This window comes from Oryzias latipes, chromosome 5, assembly GCF_053564925.1.
Source record: "Oryzias latipes strain Hd-rR chromosome 5, Olatipes_Hd-rR_3.1".
In the NCBI taxonomy this organism is placed as follows: Eukaryota; Metazoa; Chordata; class Actinopteri; order Beloniformes; family Adrianichthyidae; genus Oryzias; species Oryzias latipes.
In genome coordinates, this window is record NC_136241.1 from 22,345,511 (window position 1) to 22,367,786 (window position 22,276).

Consider the following 22,276-nt stretch of genomic DNA (forward strand, 5'->3'; position numbering starts at 1 on the left):
CTGACACATATTGCATATAGAAGTTAAGAGGCTAGTGCGGCATAATCTGCTTATCATGGATGATACTGTTCTTGAGATAAATGCAGTTAAAGTAACCCTGAACCTCAGTCACAGGAAATACCTGTGCGGTCTGCAAACGAGGCGTTTTAAAGCCATGTTTTTGGGTTTGAGGCTGCTCTGAGCGGGCTGCTGTTCATCTGCAGATTTAGCAAAAACGTGTGAAATAAAACACTCTTGAGGACTTAACGTCTTGATGTGATTTGTAATGTAATCTCTTTATGAGCGCTTCCTTTCATTCTTTCAATTCTACACCGCTGCCTCCCAAAGGATTTACAGATTTTAATCTCGTCAAACAGAGAAAAAGGAAAATAACCTTTTCAGAGAAACAAAACAGAAACCTCTTTTGGTCCTTCAAACACTTAAAAACAGGCTGAACAAGTTCTCAGATGTTGTTTTCAACATTATTTTGCTTTTTTTCATCTTTGTTTTTTTGATCAACTTCAAACTGTGAAGGAGCAAAAACGTGATCCCCAAGTGAGGTATTAGCAAAGCACGATGACGCGAACGTGGGAAAGAGATCCCCACGGTTCCTGACAGAACGTCTCTGTGGAGGAGGCTCTTCAGCGTGAGGACGCAGCGACTGTAATCCTCTCCAAGGAGGCCGACCCAACTCAAGGAAGACGACAAAGCAAAGATTAGCTGGAGCCCATCTTGACCTCGTTTTGACGAGACTCCCCAGCGTCGGTGTGTCTGCTTTGGTGGCTCGCCACACTGCAGCTCATCAACTGAAGGTGCAACAACCCGTCAATCTACATGCATAAATGGATTTAATGAAGAATGAACTGACTGATCCCACGCTGGGAGGAAGAGCTGCTGAGGTGACGCCGAAAAGGAGACCAGGAGCAAAGAGGAGTGAATATGAATCAGTGTCGTCTCATCATGCACATCAGAGAACAGCTTTTTTTCATGAAAATCAAAACAAAATTAATTAAAGCTGCAAGCAGTATTAAAAAGGCCCTGGTCAATTTACCCCCCCCCCCCCCCCCTCCCTCCCACCTAACAAACCTCTTCTCCACCCAGGCCTTTCACCCTTCCCACTGACCAGAAGCTTAATGAAATGCACAGTTTCCTATAGTAACATTAAGTTTTCATCTATAAGGTTTACAAAAAGAGGCTTTAAGCAAAAAGGCGGCTTTGCTGAGGGTGAAACAGGATTCCACAATTGACGTTTTCTACGTGATGAATTTCAATACTGCACATAAAAGTTCATATGCTTGCCTTAATTCTTTTGCAATCTTTGATACATTTTCATGAATTCCATTTTCCTGAAATTTGTGGTGACTTTTCTGTTGCTACCTTCACAATGAGCTCAGAAACGTGTGTTCAAGCGACCATTACACACGTATAAGTCCATTTTGAGCTTCTGTGTTCAAAGCCCTTGCGTTCACACATTGCTGTGCAAGTTTTTAAATCCGTTTTGGGCTCTACGTGTAAAACACGTGTAGAAAATAAAACCAGTTGAACTTTGACCAATCTGGGACTCAGATTTAGTGGTGACTTAGGAATAGGGTCCTTTTTAAATTCATGCGCTAGTATTGGCTAGCAACAGTTCAGTGTGAACAACATATGCTAAAAGTGTGTTTAAGAACCTGCGTTCAGTAACAATAATCCTACAAATGACAAAATGCTCTGTCCATCTTTAGAGCATCCCAATCCCAAAAAAGATGCAGAAGTTTTCCTGCAGATATTTCCCGAGCAGCTGCAATGACTTGAGCGAACAGAACCAGTATGACCCGCTTACAGGTAAGGATGATGACTTGAGCGAACAGAACCAGTGTGACCCGCTTACAGGTAAGGATGATGAGAGCAGGACGAAGGCCAGCAGTGGCAGATGCAACTTTGAGCTTTCTTCATACAGACACATTCAGATTTTAGTTTTTAAAACAACACTTTTAAACTCACATCTGCTCTGATAGACAAATTTGTGACGGAGAGCTTGGACTGAGAAGCATTATGATGGACCACCTGCTGACTGAGCTTTGGTTTGAGACAAAGATCTTTAAATAATGACGAGAATCAGAGCTGAAGAAAACATGTTGACTGTTTTCAGATGAGCTCAGAGATTAAGCAGCAGTTTGGTTCTGGATTACAGATTTGATCTTCCCTTAGTCCAAACACAAACAAGCCACTTCGGCTTGAACTTGAATCCCCCTGTAGCTTTTTAATAACTTTCGGTCAAAAGACCACAACCCGTCTTGAGTTATTAAGTCTTAAACTTTTATACAAATAGGTTGTATTCTTTTGTTTTTATAGTCAGCTGATGGACAAATCAAGTTTTCTGCCTGGGAGTTTTTTCAATAGGAAATGACTCATTGATTGATCTCTCACTTGAAATGATCTGGCCTTAAGTTTTGAGCTTTTTTTCATATAAAGATAAAGCTCATTTTGAATTTATTTCACAGTCAAGGAGATATTACATTAAATCTGGGCTTTCTTTGTATGAAGCAATGAGCTAAACATGCTTGACCATTAAGTCACATCTGGTTTGAGATCCTTCAGTTTTCGACTCTTCTCACCTATTTTTCTGAGAAACATTAGAAATGTGGAGTCTGTGATTGTATGATGAAACTTTTTCCAGTTCTGAAGCGTGGAGGGCTTCCCTGAAGAACATTCAAAATGTTCTCATTCAGATAAAAAACTGTCAGCGTGATGATGTACAGAGCCAGAGTGAGTCTCTTCATCTTGTCCTCACACCCTGAACATGTTTACAAGTATAACAATTTATGAAAACAAGGCACATTCTGGTAAAGACCATAATCTGAATAAAAGGGTTAAATAGATTAAACAGATTATTCCAGCTTCTATTTGTCTGAGAATATAATGAGAAGAAAACGGATAGACAAGTGAGATTTTATGAAAAACTATTGTGTTTTTAGCCTTAAAGTCTCAACGCTTCACCTGGAATTTCACATCAAGGAACAAAAAGATCAAAATTATAGACTGGACAGACTTTTTTTCCCCCCACATTTCTTTTCCTGATCAAAACATCTTTGAAGACTTCTCTGAACTAAGATGTCTAGCAGCTTGTAAGCAGCACCAGTTAAGTCTGTTGGTGTGAAAATGAATATGTTAATGCATTTTGGTGAATCTTACAACTGTTTGGAAAGTTTTGGCTTGAAACAATTCAGAAGCTTCAGCTGCACTGTTCAGTGTGAGCAAGAGTTGGTGCTCAGAGTCGATGCAGGGTGGAGTAAACACGTCCTTAAGCCGCTTGACAAAGTGATCTATTGTGCTTCTTTTCCGCTGCGTTCACTGATGTTTACAGACTCGGTAAAGGAGAGCTCTGCTCTAATCCTTCCTCAAGATCAGCACAGACAAAGCAGCAGAGATGGAGCCTGGTCCACAGAGCGCTGCAGCCGGTCTGCGGAGAAATCATCTGTTTTGACCTGAGAGTGTGGTGAGGGGGGCTCATAGAATTAGTGACTGTTTGCTTGTTTAAACGTATCTCACCCAAAAAAAAGGAGGGGGGTGTTGCGAGCTGATTAGTTTGAGCTGATTAAAGTTTTCAATTCTAAAGGAGAGCGGGCTTCGTTAGGAAAAACAAAGACCTCCTTAAAATGTAAAATTTTGACAAAATCTAAGCTAAAGAAATGAGGTTTTTATTCTGATACCGTTTTGCTTTAAAAAAACCCACAAACTTTTCTTTTGGAAATATGTTCAGAGGGGGTTGAACATTTTAAACTAAGGTACATGAATGGAAAAAAAGGAATAACAAAAATATGTCACCCACCCCCAAGTGTTAAGGAAGCACACAACACTGACTGGGACTAATGAGCCCCGGGGCAAAAAGATTTGGTGCCCATCCCCAGCCCCAACAAATGAACAGCTAGGCATGTCTTCATGCAGATCATACTGGTCCAGAAAGACTGAAGACTCCCTGACCTACTTTTTCTAAGTTCCTGTACTTCATTAAGGAAAAGTCCTCAATTCTGCTGCTAAAGTCACACATGAATGACATCAGTGACTTTACGGCTTTCAAGAAACAGAGAAATCAAAAAAAAGTTACGTTCCCACCGCGATCAGCAGCTTGCTATGTTCAAGTGGCCACTACTATGCAAGACACGCATCAAAAGCGCGTTTCGGTCTTCCACGTTTCAAACAACAGCAGCGAAAACGACTCCTGTTTTTCTGCTTTTTGTGTCTGTTGTTTGTTTTCTCTGGTGTTTTCTTCAACCTGCATTCTTGTTGCTGCTCACCTGGCAAACTTTGTGTAGGAGAACATCCAACAAATGAGAAAGTTTAGGTTTTGTCTAAAAACTAAAACACCCCAGGATCCCTGCAGGTAAGAAACCGGCGTTTTATGCAGAGCATAAAATATGCAGAAAATAAAATGAAACTTTTATTTTTGTTTGATTTAATGGAACTAAGATTAAAAAAAAAAAAAAACACCTCTAACTGAAGTGATAATTATCAAAAAGAAAACCTCATTTATTGATTCGCACCAGGGAGCGTTTGTAAAAACAAAGTTTGTTGTTAGTCCCCCCCCCCCCACACACACACACACACAGCTAACTGAAGAGTCATAAACTCTGCTTTACAAGGAATTATATCAGATTTGACATGAATGTTTTATAGAGACAAAAAAATAAGAGTTTCATAAAAACCAGACCCAACAAACATGAATCCATAACTCATTTAGAGGTGACGAGTCCCCCCCAGCACAGAAAACATTGTAGCTTACTTACATCAAATATCCTCTCTACGTACACCTCCTCGTTGACCTTCTCCCGCAGCATGTCCTGGGAGTGACGGACAAATGTCACATAGCTGTCAGCAACGTCCATCCCTGGCTTCTGCAAATAGTGACCACAGAAAGGCAGACAGAAAATCAGTCCGTTAAACCATCTCATGTTTTTTTTTCCATTTTACAAATAAAAGATAGCCAAGTCTTTGCTTGGAATCAAACTTTTCCTCTTGTCCTATCACCTAATCAGGGTTATCGCTGATACAGAAGCTTAAAGAAGTCCAGAGTTCTATAGAGTTTAAGTGCTAAACTCGATATTTTGGATCTACGCTGAACGTTGCATTCCCGTTGCTCTGCATAGAGCTTCTCTAATGTTCTCCATTTCTTCCCTCTTTGTAATTGCAGGGAGATTAACAAATGTTCAGTTCTGGTATTAACAAGCCAATTTCAACCAAATTCCTCCTACGGTCCAACATGTGTTTTCTACAATAAATCCCTGCTACATAAATCTAAGGTTTGGAAGTGATCACAGTGGCCCAAAAGAATAAATGTCAACACTAGCAGAGGTTCTGTGTGGGGAGTTTGTGAAGAGGTAAATTGCTCCTTCCAACACAATAGTATACTTTGAATAACTCCAGAGAAGAGCAAGCACCCAGCTCAGTCTTTCAGCGGTACAGAGGGAAACTGTGCGTTTGAATCCACTAGTCTGGAGACTCTAGAATTGGGCTTTTCTACTTGACAGTCAGCATGAAGGATTGGATGATGGATCTAACAGATAAAAAGGCTCCAGAGTGGAGATGTGGGTTGTGAGATGTTCAACAACCACAGACATGCGACGAATGACTGGACCCACTAATTTGTGTAGATGTATTACACAGACCTGGATCAAATTAGTTCTGGTTTCAAAATCAAAAGACATCAGTAACTTTGGCGGCGTTGACTTCCTTCTGCATCTCAACAAGGTCTCAGCTTTACAACTTTCTTTGCTGCAATTCCCAAACTACACCATCTTTTAAAAGCCACTTCCAGCTGGGACTAAAACATCCGTGAAGAAAAATCTATGCTTTTTTACAAATTTGTGGATCAATAACAGCATTGCCAAACTTTTTCCCACCAACTGTTTATTTGTATGAAATTTCCAGTCAACTAATCTCTAAAATGAGTCATGAAAAACAAGATGTTTGGATTCCCGTATGATCTATACAATTTATATACTTTGAAAACAACAACACCATTTGAATTCTTAGTTCAGACTGTAAAAGTCATTTAGCCAAACTTTTATTCTGCTAAATCAAGATGATCCAAAATGTTGCCTCATGACTTGTTTAAAATCTGTCAAAAAAGGACATATTTCACTGTGACTGCAGCATCAGACTTTCACCTACAGAGTGGACACCTCAAAACACCTTCCTACCTAAAACACCCACAGCCTGGTCTACCACCCCCTCTCTCCTGAACAGCTGCTGGTTGTCCTTGCAGCATGCAGCAGAAGATCACATATCTTTTCAGGTCTGTAATCCACCATGGAGGAATGGACCTCAATATAAAATAAAATAAAATAAAATAAAATAAAAATGTAAAAATGGCCTCTTCTGCAGCCTGATATGACTTCAAAACTACCAATCCTCTGATATCTCTTGTGATTGAGTGCACACTCACTCTGGGTATTCTGCACCATACAAGTAAATTTAACTATCTTATTTATTTTGGATTAGTACTTCAATTTACTCCTGATGTATTTTGTGTTTCTATTATTCAGGAGGTTTTATGAACTGGATATTCCATAAAATGGTTGGACAGTTTTGATATTTTTTTTGTTGAATCTTACTTAATTCTAACAACAGAAATGTGTTTACATCATGTGTGGTTTCCGCTTGTATGGAGAGCTCCAACAGTCATTTAGGAAGCCTGAGAGAGGGGCAACTGGGCAGCCGTGTTTCTCACCACACTCTCAACACAGAGCCCGGCTTGGCTTTGCCCCTGCAGTCTGGGTATGTGCAAAGGGAATGTAGTCAGAGCAGACATGCAGTTTGAACCGACGGGGAGAGCAGACTGTTAGGAGGCCTGCCACTCTAACGTCTGAAATATTCACTGAGGACACCAGAAATGGGGAAAGCACAAAGCTCTTGTATAAAATAAATACTCACACTCACGAGATGATATTGCTCAATTTTAGGTTACAGCTGTGTTTCGTTTGCGTTTCCAATAATTTCCTCTAAGCCTTTGTAATGTTCTGGATTCTTCTGAATGAGACGATACAAATTTCTTTGAAATTAATTCAGCACTTCTGAATTCAGCTCCTAAAGTTGTGCAGTGTTTTTTTTTAAGTTGTTGGACATTAGCGCCAGCATGCGGTGTTGCCTCTTCAAACTTCCAAGTTAGTTTTCTGGAATCTGAATGTCGCCACGGCCGGAGAGCTGGTGGCTGAGAAGCATCTGATGTGCACACATGCAAATGCGTGCACGGCCAGCGCCAGCATGGCAGCAGGACAGACATGTGTTGGACAACATGGACTCGCAATGAATGAGGAAGGCATGAGGCCTCGCTGCTTGTCAGTGTCTGTCCACATGCAAATGAAGCGACATCGGAGGCGGAAACACGGGGACATTTGATGCAGAAATATGAGACTAAGACCATCTGGATTATCCTTTTACACGTGACAGTATGGCCAAATATTTACCCACACACACACAAGCAGGCCACACAAACACACACAGGACAAAACAGCCTATTTTTAATGGAGAAAAAAAAAATCACGAGAAAATGTCTTCCTCTTCAGTTTATCCACTTTTGGAACAAAGGAAAAACCCTGGAGATGTCTAAGATGGGATTTGTGTGTTCAGACATTTATTTACTAAAGTTTTAGTTTTAGGCTCAAGCTTGTTCTCCTGCATTTGTGTCCACCTCCATCTAGGACACAACGAAGATCAAACTGCAGGGCCTTACAGTAGCTGAGCTCCTCTTTGGAGACAGGATACAAATGTCAAAATTATGGGGAATTCTCCCCAATTTAATACTCAGTACAGGGAAGTACAGCAGAATTTGTTTATTTTATATTTTGGCCACTATTATATGTTAAGACTAATGGTCTTAAGAATTTTTTTTAAAATGGGTAACAAACGTTTTTTATTTTGGAAATTCTTTAACCCAAAACATTTTTTCAGCCACAAACACATTGACATCTACAGCCAACAGTGATAACGGTGATACTCACAGGTACGTCTACATACTTCGAAGCAGCTTTCACCTTCACAAAGAAGAGAGGAGCAGTGAGTCAGCTCAAGAACAGAGGCTGAGACTCTACATGCAGACATGAACTAACATCTATGCTTAGGAGTGAAGGAGCAAAAATGGGATAAACCAACCTTCTCAATGAGTATCAACACATAAATACCACAAGAACAATTCTTAATGGAAAGATAAAGCCGTAGTCACATGCATCCATACAGGTCCTGCAGGTTTTTGGGTTGTCTGGGCCCATGGAGGGTTGTAGAGAGGAGCGTTTGCATCTTAAAGGGAGCGAAGGTGTGTGCTGCAGTTCCCTTGAGGCTTGTACGGCCACCTCAAGGAACATCATGAAAATGGAACATACCATTGTTTTGCATGTGCCAAGGGTGTCGAAATAGTCAGAAAGATAATGTAAGTTGCACCCACTTATGATCTACAGGTAATGCAGTCGTGCAGTGCCCTTAAGCCATTCTCCAATCATAAGTTAGGTTTGTGAACTGGCCCCTCATTGCCCCGCACGCATGGGGTACGAACGGGGCGCGTAACTTCCTGTAGGATGCCTGTAGGATACTTACACAAACTATGCTCTGATTGTCTAATTTATTAATTTTCTAACAAAGGCTGCATGCAAGGAGCATAAACTTATCACTTGAATAGCACTAATGGGCTCTTTACGCAAGGTTTGGGGGGGGTTACTCAATGAAAAATAAGTGCAACATGCCTGCATCTCCCCAACAAAACACGCCTACATCCTTACTTACCTTGCCTGTTGTTCGCTACGACCTGACGCCCCCAGAATGCCCTCAGAAAAAAACATTTTTATTCTATGGGTTCACCGATCTGTTCACGACTTTGCTATTTTGTGCAGGCTGTTTCCTCCGCAGACAGCCCATATCCACTAGTAAGGGTAGTTGTTACTAAGTCATAATGCTACGTTCACACTGTAGGTTTGCGTGTCAAATTTGCGCCAGCCAGCACTATTTGGACATGCAGCAGATTTGCTATACCCAATGAATGCAGCACAAGACAGGAACCAACCACTGACACATTAAGCGTTTTTATTAAAACACAAGCATGAAACTTAGTACAAGTACTCTCTAGTTAAACATTTAAAATTGATCCCAGTAATGTGTTGTAAAAACTGTCTGTACAACTTTGTGTATGTATTTGTGAATGTATTTTATAAATATTACTATGCTTTAATGTCCCAAATGGAAAGTATATATCACAAATGACATTTATGAATAGTAAATGGATGGAATCCAAAATTACAAACACCAGATCTTCCTTTGCTACAGTGGCATTTGTCTTTGTTTTTGAATATATATAGGAACAAGGAATCTGAAACTATATGTTCACTTATTTGGTAAATTCCAAAAATCTAGTCTACAATAAAAAAAACAAAACACGAGTATTGTTTTTTTCCTTGAAATATGAGGACATGTTTGGTTTTGCGGTAGACATCTTGGATTCTGTCTTTGTTTGAATGCAGTGAGGTTTTACATTAAAAGCCATGATTTGCTGGCTTTTCTTGGGTTTTATTAAACCACAAAAAATCAAATGTTTTTAATATTTTCTCCAGCACTCAAAGGTTGAGACAAAATTGTGAGTCCAGTCCAGCGGTTTGCAGGCAGTCCCAGTAAATTCTACAAGAAAATTCCTCTCTGCTATAATATGGCATCATTCAAGAGATAAAATCCAAACAACAGAACCAGGCTGACTAAAAACTATTCCCCTGGGTGACAGAGATTAACAAAATGTGTCTAAGTGTATGAATGAGGTATTTATTAAATAATTTCAAGAGCATTGAAAGAGGGAAAATGGTGTACTTACTGTAAAAGACAGGAAGGAGGAGAAGAGCGTCCCTTCATCATATCTGGAGAGTTTGGATAACACACTCTCAAGAATCACAGCGAACTGAGGGACAAAACAGACCCACATCAGCACTCAGCTTATAAAAAAGGACCCTTAGGACTCAAAATCTTTTTGTCTCCTTTAATCTCACAGCAGTAAGAGGTCAATTTTATTCACATTGGGAGTTGTTCTGACCCCACAGTCCTCTTAACAGACTCTAAAATAATACTGTTCATCATTCTGCCACTTTGAGGCTTTTGATGGGAAACTCTGATGTGGCGTTAAATCGCTGCCTTAAGGATTCACACCAGTAATAGTGTTCAGTTAAACCGAAATACCACCTTTACCCCCCAGCCTTTTCCTGAGTCCCTCTTTGACCCTTTCCATTAACCCCTCCCACCCCCATCCCCCACCCACCCTGGTTTCAGGGACGAGTGTTTTCCCCTCAAGAAATGATGCACAACAATGATGCAGTTAAATGTCACTGACATATTAATACTGTTCTTTCACAACTGTTCATTAATTCATGAACTCCCAAAGTTGATCAAAAACAATAACTTCAACATAGATAGTGGATTTGTGTCCGTCCATGTTTTTTTAGAACCCTGCGCTGTATTTCACACCAATGATCTTGACATTTCAGTGAAGACTGGAACATGTCATGGGAACTGCTTTAATTCATATTTTACTGATAGGTTTCTTTTTGTTTAGCTAAATAATGAGCCTTCTTCATGCGAAAGTCAGGGCTCTGAGCTCTTATTTAGTCTTCACATGTTTTCTTTACATACAGTAATCTTATCAGGCAGCAGAACATATTTCGAAAATTGCTGAAAAACCCTATCTATTAAACTAGGAGATGTCACAGATTTTGAAAGCATGTCGCAAAATGCTTTCTGCAAATATAGGCAAAATGTGTTATTATATGTTATAAAATACTGGGTTTTTTCCCTCAGAAAAACATCAGTTCAATGTGAATATAAAAAAAAAACGCCCCTCTCACCCTCTGCGGGTGGTTTCTCCTCCAAGCTCGGGTCCTCTACCAAAAGCTTGGGAGCTTGAGGGTCCTGCATTGTATCTTAGCTGTTCATACCACTGCACTTTTCTGGACTGAGAGGTCTGAGGTCTTTCCACGTATCTGTTGTAGCCACTCCTCCAGCTTGGGGGTTACTGCCCCGAGTGCTCCAATTACCACAGGCACCACTGTCACCTTCACTTTCCAGGCTTTCTCCAGTTCTTCTCTGAGTCTCGGGTATTTCTCCAGTTTCTCATGTTCCTTCTTCCTGGTGTTCCCATCGCTTGGCACTGCCACATCCACCACAACGGCTTTCTTCTGTTCTTTATCCACCACTACAATGTCTGGTTGGTTCCCCATTACCATCCTATCAGTCTGGATCTGGAAGTCCCACAAAATCTTTGCCCTCTCATTCTCTACCACTTTCGGAGGTGTTTCGGAGGTATGTGTGTGTATATATATATACATATATATATACATATACACATACACATACATATATACACACACAACTGGAAATCCTAGTTTGTTATCTTATATGTGTTTTTTTCTCTTCAAACATTAGATAAATGGAAGTAATAGTCCTTTAAAGAAGATAGTAAAAAGTGTGTCCCTACAGAATCAAATGTAATGTGTTTATTGTCCTGCTCATACCTTTGTAGAAATTAAGGCCTGAATGAAATCTAACTTCTTTTAACCATGTTGAGATCAGAGCAGCTGTTTACCGTCAGCCTACATGAATCTGTGGTACGCTTGTTAGGCATTACAGGCAAGACAGCGTAGGTGGAGTGTACCCCTTTGTACCTTGGCAACCAGCAGAGTTATCATCTCCTTGACTGTTTCTTCGATGAGATGGTCGATCTGGGAGTGGTACTGCCTCTGCAGGGATATTAAAGAAAATGTTTTGAAACCTCCTGAAAACCATAGATGTTTTCCATTTCTGGATACTCACCAGAATATTTATATTATAGCATCATTAATTTTTCAGTTCTCTTCAAAAATAGTGACAAATTGCAAAATATTCCACGGAGGTGAAGACGGTTATCAACTTTCAGAAAAACAAGACTTTAAATATGAAGAGACAATTTAAAAGAAGTGAAAACGTGTGAAATAGGGGCACAGTGTCATGGCTGCAAAGGGCTGGTTGTGTTAATGAGGTGGTGAAGAAATAAAAATAAAAAGAAGTAGATACTCAACTCAGTGGACCCTAACAGTTGGTCCGCTTTTGCCTTGTTTTCTCCATTTATTTGTCAGAAGAGTGTCAGATCCTGAAGCTCAAAGCTCTTCAGAGAACTTTTAAACCGTTCTTTGAACTATTTTCCTACAGCTTTGCCTGCATCAAATTCCACCTTAAAACATCATTTTATCCTTTCCAGTTCATTTGGTGAGTTTCTTTTTTTGTTTTTATTTAAATAAAACACTGTTGAGGTCATATTGAAACCATCCTGAGGACCGTTAAGCTCTCAATTTGTTTTTAAGCACCACTTTGTTGCTATTATGGGAGATTTTGGTCCAACCCTAAGAACTCCTTTTTTCTTTCTATGATTTAACATACACTGAACTGTTTGTCCACAAACAACCACATCTATGAATTCATTTCATGATGATTTGCAGACGGAGCGAACAAATGGCTGTCATAGAAACTGCTAGTCTGTTTCCTCTCTGACAGAACAGCGACGGACTCTGCAGTAATTAATTCATTGTCAGCAAATGTATCAGAGTGGAGATGCTGGAAAACATGAGAAGTCTCACTTCTTCCCCATGTATATTCAAAGGCATCTACACATATGCTAATGAAATCCAAACAATTCTAATGAAGAAAGACAGAGAGGGAAAACTGACAGATAATTATGCACTTGGGAACTGGTGGGGAGAGAAGGGGGGCGGAATATGAGCGGAAATTTTTCTGACACTTACCCACTGTCTAACAAACTTCCACATGGCACAGAGAGGAGGGGAGGGGGTAAAAGAGAGATGCAGTTCATGCAAAAATAAAGATAAAGGACAGAAGCAAAGAATGAGCCATCCATTCAGCATTAATGAATAACAACAGGAAAAAAAGGACAAAAACAACAGCAGACGTTTCACAAAAATACTATTCTCCTTCTGATGTTGCAGGACATCTGCATTATCTGACCAGCGATAAATATTGCGAGGTAAACATCCTACCTCCTGCCCCAGGTCTACAGTACACAGCTTGGCTGTCTGTGCCTTAGCGTCCACCATCACATTGAACATGGTGCAGATGGACTGAGGCACGCGGAAGTCTGTGGTCCGGCTGCTCCTCTGAAGCTTGGCCTCAAACGCTGTCCGGGTCCTTCAGGCAGAGCGGAGACAAAGTCAGGCCCATCCAAAAGGTTTCCCAGGTACAGCTCAAAGCACTGAATCAATGCTATGCCTAAAAGACTTCTTCAGCACAATGTACTATTGTGAAGAACCTAGCAAACTGGTAATTATTTTGCAGCACGAATCATACAAACGTTAGCAATTCAGATCCGTTTTGGGTGAGAAAAGTACACTAAAAAGCTGATACATGTGTTATATTTCCTTTTAATATATGCTCGATAATACTCATTACTTTTATATATAAATAAATAAACTAAATAAGAAACAATACAGTAAAAATAAGTTTAGAAATAAATATGAAAACTGATGTGTTAAATTTCAAATCAACCTTCTTTTACAGAACAAAGATAAAATGAGGAGGTAAAGCTCAAGTCTTCATTAATCAATTTTCATTAAATGTTCTCTTGCCCTCAGTCCTCCAACCGTAACATGCACATGACAGCAGACATCTCTGAAAATAACTTAATGAGGCTGCTCAACCACGTTGATGACAGAATCTTGTCCCTCTTTAGCATCCTTACGCTGATGTAAAAATCCGCCCAGGTTAATTGAAATTCTCTCTTTGTTTACTGCTGGAAATCCTGACATATGCAGCACTCAGATTTAATTTAATCAAAGACTTTCCTGCTATAAAAACTCACAGAAACTAGTTTAGTTTTTTCAAACTATGGAAATTTCCAACATGATGTGTAAACTATGTTAGCCAAATAAAAGTGTTTTTAAAATTATTATTAAATTCAGAGTCGGGTAACTAAAGGACAAAAAAAAACAGGTCAGATTTCTGCTCCTCCCCTTCAAAACAAATTCTCATTTTCACTTGTCCATCTGCGGTGCGTCTTAAAAAATAAAATGTTTATGAATCAATTGGAATCTTTATTTTGCCTCCATCATGTCTGCGTTTGACGTCCGTTCCCCTACCACGCAAGCTTTACGCACGAGTTCCATTTCCAGTCCATTGATGCATCAATCAAAAAGATGGAGAAAGGGGAATCAGGTCCAAAATAAAAACTTTAATTGTACTTTCAAAACAAAACTTTATAAAATGTTATTTTCTATTTAAGCTAACGTGCCCACGCGATTATGCACGTTAAAATTTCTGTTAACACTGGCATCCATTTTTGCCATGGGTGACAAAAGTTTCATTTTCAAAATACAAAAATATCTGGAGCATCATTTTTGACACAAAACGTGTATTTTTAAGGACTCAGAGAGAGAGCATAGGGCCTGATTGCTTAAGTTGTGGGATGAGCAAAGAGAGCAAGATTAACTACTTGAAACAGGGGAGCCAGGAAAAAACACCCCTCCAGGACCCAGGGAGGATGGACCAGAGATGCAACCGAGATAATGTAATGTTAACTAACTGAAAGTCATGAGACGGACTCCCCACACAACGCAACAGAGGTAAACCACAGGCCGACCAGTGGAAATCTAGGGGAAGCAGAGATGGAGTTGGTCTCTAAGTTCAGAGTGAAAGACAGTCCCTGAGTTCTGAAACTTTTCACTTCTCTGCTGAAGCTAAAGCTCCGCCCCTTCCTGCACATCATACCTTAGCCTGTGACTTTCACTGGAAGCCTAGTCAGGACAAAAGTACACAGAGAAACTGAGGACCACGGCCCATCACAACCTCACCGCTTCACACAGGACTCGATCATGTCGCTGGACATCAGCTTCAGCCGAGTCTCCAGGTGTTTGCCAAACTCCTCTTCAGGCCAGTGAAGGTCTCTGATGAAGGTCTGCAGAGCATCCAGCTTCCAGAACAGGTCTTCCGATGTTCCAGAGCCGTTACTGTGAAACCAGAAACGCTTTAGTCTTTGACTTCTGGAGGCTTTGCTTCCACTTAATTTAAAAAAATTCTAACCCAGAAGCTTAAAACAAACGAGGATCCAATTATAACAATATTTGGACTTTTATTTAACTCGTAAAATCATGGAAATGTTCTGTAGCTCTTCAGGGAAATGTTACTTGATGTTGCAGGACTGAAATGAGGATATTTGCTAACATATCTCCAAAACTGAGGCTGTGTGTGTGTGTGTGTGTGTGTCTGTGTGTGTGTGTGTGTGTGTGTGTGTGTGTGTGTGTGTGTGTGTTTGTGTGTGTGTGTGTGTGTGCTGAGATGCTGATAAAGACACAGAAAATTCATTCTGAAGTGATGCAAACTTTTATCATTCAACATGTTTTTATCTTTATGAGGTCCAGATATTGTTGATCCTTTGTTGAGCTCTAAAGCCTGTAGTTTTCCAGGAAAACTCAGGCTGGAAAAGTGTGTCCATGGAGGGAAAAGAGGATGAGACCAGGACTGAGACTTTCAAAAGGTCCAAAGACAGTGTGGTCCTGAACAGAACAGGGTTCGTCCTTCTAAAGAAACCACAGGGAATGGCAGAAAGGGCAGGAAAAACGTATAGATGGAATTTAATGAAACATGCAAGTTCACAAGCCAGTGCTGCAGCGGTCACACCTGCCCGTGTGCTCTCTGTCACTGAAGGTTCTCACAGAGTGGGCAGTTTTCAAATCCATTTGATTCTTGAACATCTCCCAACTATCTGATTGTTAAACTTTTAGAGATTTCAGGTATTTCAGCTTTTTGTTTTTCTTCTGTTCTTATGAATTTGCATTTTTCAACTTAAAATGAGAGAAGACACTGGGGTTCCTCCCAGATTCTACGGCGCTGACATGAACACAACAAAGACTCTGCAGTCACAGCTTGTCCACAGCAGCTTTTTTCTTTGTCTTAAAAAATATTCATGAATAAAATTGATTACATACAAAAGAGAAACAGATTTATTCATTCTGTTAAACTGAATCGTCAAAGTTGTATGTTTATTTTTTATTTTATAACAAATTTGATTTAGTTTGGTACTAATGTTTCTTGTTTAAAACATGCTTATAGGTAAATCTGAAATCATCAGGAAGTGTTTTTTAAACCAAGTAAATAAATGCAATCAAAATAATATTGCAGATCAGAATGAGTAGAAAGCTGCTGCGTCGTCCTGCTGACGTTCATCTGAAGGCCCTGAGTGTCCTCTAGAGTTACACACTATGAGTCATAGTCAGCGGTCATCCAGGCGGGCGGGACTAAACTGGCACCGGGCCCAGACAGATTTGGCACTGTGGGCATTTGGATGTTGACACTGGGCAGAGAGCTGGTTATGCTCCTGTGGAGAGAACAGCAGAGGATAGAAGACACGCGTTGGAGGCCTGATGGCGAGCCTCCTTCGCTTTGGCGTGTACAGATAACCCATTGCTCTGACAGATTAACCAAGAGCACAAAGGCTACAGCTCCGTCAGTCCGAACCGGCCATCTTTTAAGTTTAATGAAAGTGTAATTAAGTTAGTTCAGAGAGAAAATGAGAAAGAAGCATCCTGTTCGTAAGGACAATGGACAATGGAAAACGTTTCAGCTTCACATGATGGAACACTTTGGGAAGAAAAGCTTTGTTTAAAGTAATTATTTTGAGATGAACTGATAATTTTGTCATTTTTAAAAGTTTCACAATAAAATAGATCATTCCTGACTGAACCACAGTGCATAACAGACAGACTCCTTACTTGACAGGTTCCCAGGTTTCCCTCTCAAAGCCCCTGTGGATGGACTGAGCGATGGACGACTCCATCAGGTCCACGTACCGCACCACCAGTGGTGCATACAGGTCCTGCAGGTGTCTGTGGAACTTCCCATTGCACAGGTTGTCTGTAGAGTGAAAAGATGGAGGAGGAAATAAGATGTGGAAGTAAGAAAGCTATTGCACAGGGGAGCAGTTTACAGCTGACTGTGAAGCAGCAGAGATGAAAATCAACGTCACTGAGTGTCTGAAGTCATGGGCATCAGCACAGATCTCAGTTTAACCCTTTAACAGCAGAGTATTAGCTCCAGTGTTCTTTTGACCACAGTAACTCTTTAAACGTTTATACAATAAAAGTAATTCCAGTGGATAATGAAGCAGAGAAGAGCCTTGCACCGACATGCGACACTTTACGTTATTAATGTGCTGCACATTGGTGTAAAGCCGACATGAAAAAGCTGCTTTTCTCCATGTCAGAATCAGGTGATTCAAGTTGAATGCGTAAACAGTCGAAGAGTTACAGTATGTCAAAGAGCGGGTGTTACTTAGGTGTGGCTGCGGACCTCTCTCATGTTAAATGATGTGATGATCCCACCTGTGATCCTGAGCTGTGTGTTTGAAGGATCAGTTAAGACTTCAATAATCTAGGAAGGCAAAGTCAGTTTCCTCCTGGAAAAGCTAAAAGAGGAGGTTGGGGAGAAGGAGCTCTGGGCTTGCTTCCCTGCTGAAGCGCAGCAGATCACAGCAATGGCAAACAATAATGTCTGCACATATCTGTTGCGTGTTTGTACATGTTTGTAACGTGTTCACATTTAAATGCAGTTTTCTGAACATGTCGGCAGCAACAGAAAGAAACTCTTCTGCTGTTCGGAAGCAGCTGAGACGATGGCTGAAGACCAGCTGAGTCTGTGAACCACAGAACTGTAAAGATGCAGATGCAGAAATGGTCTATCCACACTTGTCAGAGGTTCAGGTCGCAGTGCAGCAGCCTGAGGTAGTGAAGGCTGTCAGAGGAGCGGCTGTGCTTGAGTCTGCAGCAGCAGGTATGACAGAGCACTGCCACGCTTCCATCTAGCCAAAAACAAAAAGTCAGAGTGGGTCTCGGGGGGGGTTTCTAAATCTGGCCCATCGCACACACATTCCAGAGTCTCCGCCGGCGCCCAACTGGTAAAAAGGCAACACTGACAAAGACCACAGGAGATAAAATGGAGGCCATTGTTTGCTAATGTGATGCCTCACGGCTCCATAGCGCGTCTGCTTTCCCTCTCCTTGTTTTTCTCTGCCACCCCCCCAAGCCCGTGTTTGTGTGTTGGACTCAAGGTCGATAATACACAGGAGGTGCGATGTTTGTTGGGTTCCCTGATTGCCACTCTCCAAATTAGCCACTTGAGCGGCTGCTGTCCACTTGGATGTGTTGAGTCCAGGGGTGTGCTGCAGGCCCCGCCCCCTGTGCTGCAGACCTCATTAACTCCGGGAACGGCGGCAAGACTTTGGCGCCTGTCGAGTTCTGCGGCTATTTACTGCAACATAAGCGCACCGCTGACGGGCAGCCAGAGGACGACCTTCGGTGGAGAAGATGTCCCTATAACGACGGGGAGCTTTTTTTACTCTGCTGTTAGTGGAAGTTGAAGGGGGGGGTTACATCACCATCTCGCTGCGGTGGGTTTGTCATGTGACCTGAACACAAGCCACATTATTATTGATGATTAGAATGAAGTATGGGGGTCCAATCCCAGCCCCGTAGCACACAGTGTGCGCCGCCCTACCAGCTTTTCATTTTAACACAGCAGCAGGTAGGGAAGGACACACCTTCACGGCCTGGCCCGGGTTGGACCAGACGGCCAAGCTATGGTCGTGAAGAATCAGAGATCTGCATGTTTCTATAAAAGCAGAGACTGAAACTATAAAAACAACTACAGACGCCCAAAAACAGAGTTTTGGCCACATTTTTTTTTTTTCTTTTAACTTGTTCTGTCCAACAGCTGAGCAAACAGATTAGAGCTGAAGGCTTTTTGTGTTGGACAGGTTTTACTATCACAAAAAGAGGTTATATAGCTTCAAGAAACTAGAGTGTAGATTTGTATAAACCCCTTTTTGTCGTATTATTTTTTATTTATTTGTTACATTTATTGTGTGTGGGGAGGGAGAGGGGATGAATGTGAGGGGAGGGTGGAAGAGAGTAAAAGGAAGAAAGATGAAAAGGTGGGGGATACAAGCACTGATTTGAATAAGTTATTATTTTAAGCTGTAACAATTATACCAGATCTGCTGGAAAGACGAATGTTACATAAAAGGTGAAGATCTGACACTAAGATGAGCGAAAAAAATCTGTCCATCAATACACTGTAGGTAAGGAGGAGGGATGAAGCAGACAGGGAGCAGTGTGGCAGTGTGCACGTGCACGTGGGGGTGGAGATACATGCATGCTGCCGACGTGAACCGTGTGTTCATAAGGGGACCCAGATCCTACCCAGCCAGACCAGCCAGACCAGGAGAGGGGAGGAGAGCCCCCCAGGCCAGAAGCCCCCCCAGCATCCGGACCCAGGCAGCCCGGGAGGGGAGGAGGAGGGGACCGCCCACCCCACCAGCCAGGCCCAGAGGCACAAGCGAACCCAGTGTCCGGCCCACAGGCCACAAGACAGGAGCGCTTAGCCGTACCAGGCGGCAGCCATGGGGGCCACGGGCGCCGGACACAGAGACAAAGGCCAGGGACGAAGCCAGGGCCCCCGGAACCCATGAGCCGGCCACCACCCGACCGGCGCCCCGTCTCCGCAAGCCAGCCCAGGCACGCGACCTTAGCAACCCAGGGATCGCCACGCACCCACAGCCACCCCCCATAACCCTAAAACCCTACGCACTACAACCCCCCCCCCCCCCCCGCCATAATATCTGAGCCCCCCTCCCCAACCCTCTCAGTGCCCTCCCCTCTCTGTGATGGGGAGGGAAACCCCCAGAGGGTCCCAGCGAGCCAGCCCCCAGGTCTGTCCTACCCATGCACTCACACACACATACTCACAATCATCTGGTTACCCTCCCTACCCCCGCCGCCACGCAGTAACCCCCCCCCAGCCGGCCGACCCCCAGCGCCGTATGCCCGACCCTTCCCGCAGCCGACAGCTTTGGCCACATTTTCAAACCTGTGTAAACCTTAATGTCTTGGACACGGAGTATATATTATAATGGCGTTTATATTTGTGGATAAAAACATGTATGTATGTATTTATGTTTATGTTTTTATCTGTCCTCTGAGAAAGCTTTGGGCAGGAGCATTCACATCAGCTGTTGTGTTGCACGTTTTTGCTAATGCTGTGACATCATTGAAGTGCATCTTTGTTAACAAGAACAGTTTAACTCTGTCCTCTTTACTGATTCAAAACCAAAGTGGATTCACATTTTAGACTTGACCGTCCCATTATTTCATGTTTTTTTTTGACAACCTCTTCTTTTCTGTTTTATGCGAGTTTTCCCTCTTTCCTGAGTTCAGCGCAACCCGGAGGAGCCCTGAATTATTGATTCTGGAAGCAGGGCTACCTAATGTTCTTCTAAACAACTTTCTTTTTTTGATATGCAAGAGGAGTTTTACTTCATTTATTATCAGCGGCTTAACAAAGAATGGAAAATTCTGCTGAGTAAATGCTAGGGCTTTGTGCTTTTTCAGTCATTCTGATAATAAAATGTTTAGATTTATTTAGGAGATTCCAACATTTTCTCTGGGTTTTTTTCAGAAATTTTTAGGTTTATAAAAAGTATTGGAAAAACTTTATATCCTTAAAAACTTTATAGTCTTTCAGAGATAAAAACTTCAGAAAGTTTCATTTTCAACAATCGTTTAGTCTTTTATCAGCAGACAATAGATTTCATGTCAAATTCATTTTATTTATTTATTTTGATCTTAAAAACAATACTTCTTCTTTTGCAAATTTTATTCCTATTAGGCTATTCCCTAATTTTTACAATTTCTTTTTTTACGTAACAGCATTTACTTAGTTTAATTTCAATTGATCTAATCAGCTGCATCACTTATGGTGGCATTTGCAGCTTTTTATCCCTAAAACCTCAGAAGCTCTTGTTTTTGACTTTAGCTTTATCAATTGGTTTTGGCTGCATTAATCTTTTTTAGCCAAGTCATTATTTGGAAGTTAAGTTTTTCTAAATATACAGCCCATAAATTGCATTTGTGAATAAACCTCCACCAGCATCTTCAGCCTCTCCTGTCAGCATTCACATGTTTACAGGAAATCCAGCTTAGATTTTTTACTTTTTTGAGTATAATTTCGAGGCAGAGCAGTATCAGATTAGCTTTAGTGGGATCAGGGTTGCAGGATTGTCTAGTTTTACTGTAGCTGATCTTAATGTAAAAAACATAAATGAGAGTTGTTGGGGTTTTTTCACTCTGTAACCAGATGAGTATTCTCATGGACGGCACTTCTGATCTTTGTCTCAACGCACCTTCAATTTCTTAAAGAAATTTAAAGCTGCTGCCAACTGACAAACATTGGAAATGCCTTCATTCAGTGTCAAGTGTACCCTGAAGCCACACACAAAAACACGCACACATCTATGAGTGCGTTTGTGTGGAGAAAAGGACTTCGCTCTAGGTGCTGGTTGCTGCAGGTTACCTATCTCTCTAATGAAGTGCATGCAGTTGCCTGCAGGACCTCTGTGGAGCTGTCCGTGGTCCTGTAAAGGATCTACTCCACTCCTCACAAATCGGGCTCAATCTGCCTGGTGTTAATTGTCCATGGGGAATGCCTCCCCTTTTCAGTTTGCCGGTTGGGAGTCAAGGAGAAGGCAGAGCGCGGTGCACTTATGCGGCTGAACACCGAGCTCGTTATGCTCACTTGTTAGTGTCATCAAATTGGCCTCCCTGTGATTTCCGCACATTGTCAGGAGTGTGAAAGTGGCAACTGGACAGCATAACAGTCCACTTGGTTACAGCGTACAACAGCAAAAGAAAGCTGCAGAGCTGGCAATAAAACAACGGCAAACGACATATTTACTTTTATGTGGGAAACGCCATAAATCTCTAATCTCTCAGCCTGAGCCTTCTGCTGTGCTCATCCTCACATATGTGCGTGTGTGAGTCAGTCTTCAACATTTACATTTATGAAGCATCACTCATGAAAGACTCACCTGACTTGGATCAAACTCATCCAAGAAATGAGTTTCTGTGTTGTCTTTGCTGGTTTGAAGTTATCAATAATAATAATTGTGATTATTTTGAAAGCTTCCTACAAATGAGATTGCTTTTCTTTTTAGTCAGACTGAAAACAGAAATTATAGTAGTACTTAATGTTATACACAAAATGACATCTGCGGGATTACATCCCATGCTTCAGCATTATTAGTCTAATAATCTTTTTTTTTTTTTTTTTTTTAACTTGTTCTGTCCAACAGCTGAGCAAACAGATTAGAGCTGAAGGCTTTTTGTGTTGGACAGGTTTTACTATCACAAAAAGAGGTTATATAGCTTTAAGAAACTAGAGTGTAGATTTGTATAAACCCCTTTTTGTCGTATTATTTTTTATTTAT

At 41.4% G+C, this 22,276-nt stretch overlaps 1 protein-coding gene across 20 annotated transcripts in view; it reads right to left on the reverse strand.

The window, feature by feature from the left end:
* cadpsa (Ca2+-dependent activator protein for secretion a) overlaps positions 1-22,276 on the reverse strand; it is a 123,823-nt gene that overhangs the window by 26,293 nt on the left and 75,254 nt on the right. For 4 of the 20 annotated variants that reach the window (XM_078947500.1, XM_078947491.1, XM_078947486.1 and 1 more), the window contains 9 exons: positions 16,731-16,872; positions 16,220-16,336; positions 14,814-14,969; positions 13,008-13,155; positions 12,756-12,770; positions 11,643-11,717; positions 9,806-9,889; positions 7,959-7,991; positions 4,746-4,853 (listed from right to left, as the gene is read on the reverse strand). In XM_078947500.1, coding sequence (XP_078803626.1) covers positions 4,746-4,853; positions 7,959-7,991; positions 9,806-9,889; positions 11,643-11,717; positions 12,756-12,770; positions 13,008-13,155; positions 14,814-14,969; positions 16,220-16,336; positions 16,731-16,872 — 878 coding nt within the window. Of the gene's footprint in view, positions 1-4,745; positions 4,854-7,958; positions 7,992-8,733; positions 8,775-9,805; positions 9,890-11,642; positions 11,718-12,755; positions 12,771-13,007; positions 13,156-14,813; positions 14,970-16,219; positions 16,337-16,730; positions 16,873-22,276 lie in introns of those variants that run through there. The other 16 variants (XM_023955081.2, XM_023955076.2, XM_078947496.1 and 13 more) reach the window with 7 other exon arrangements.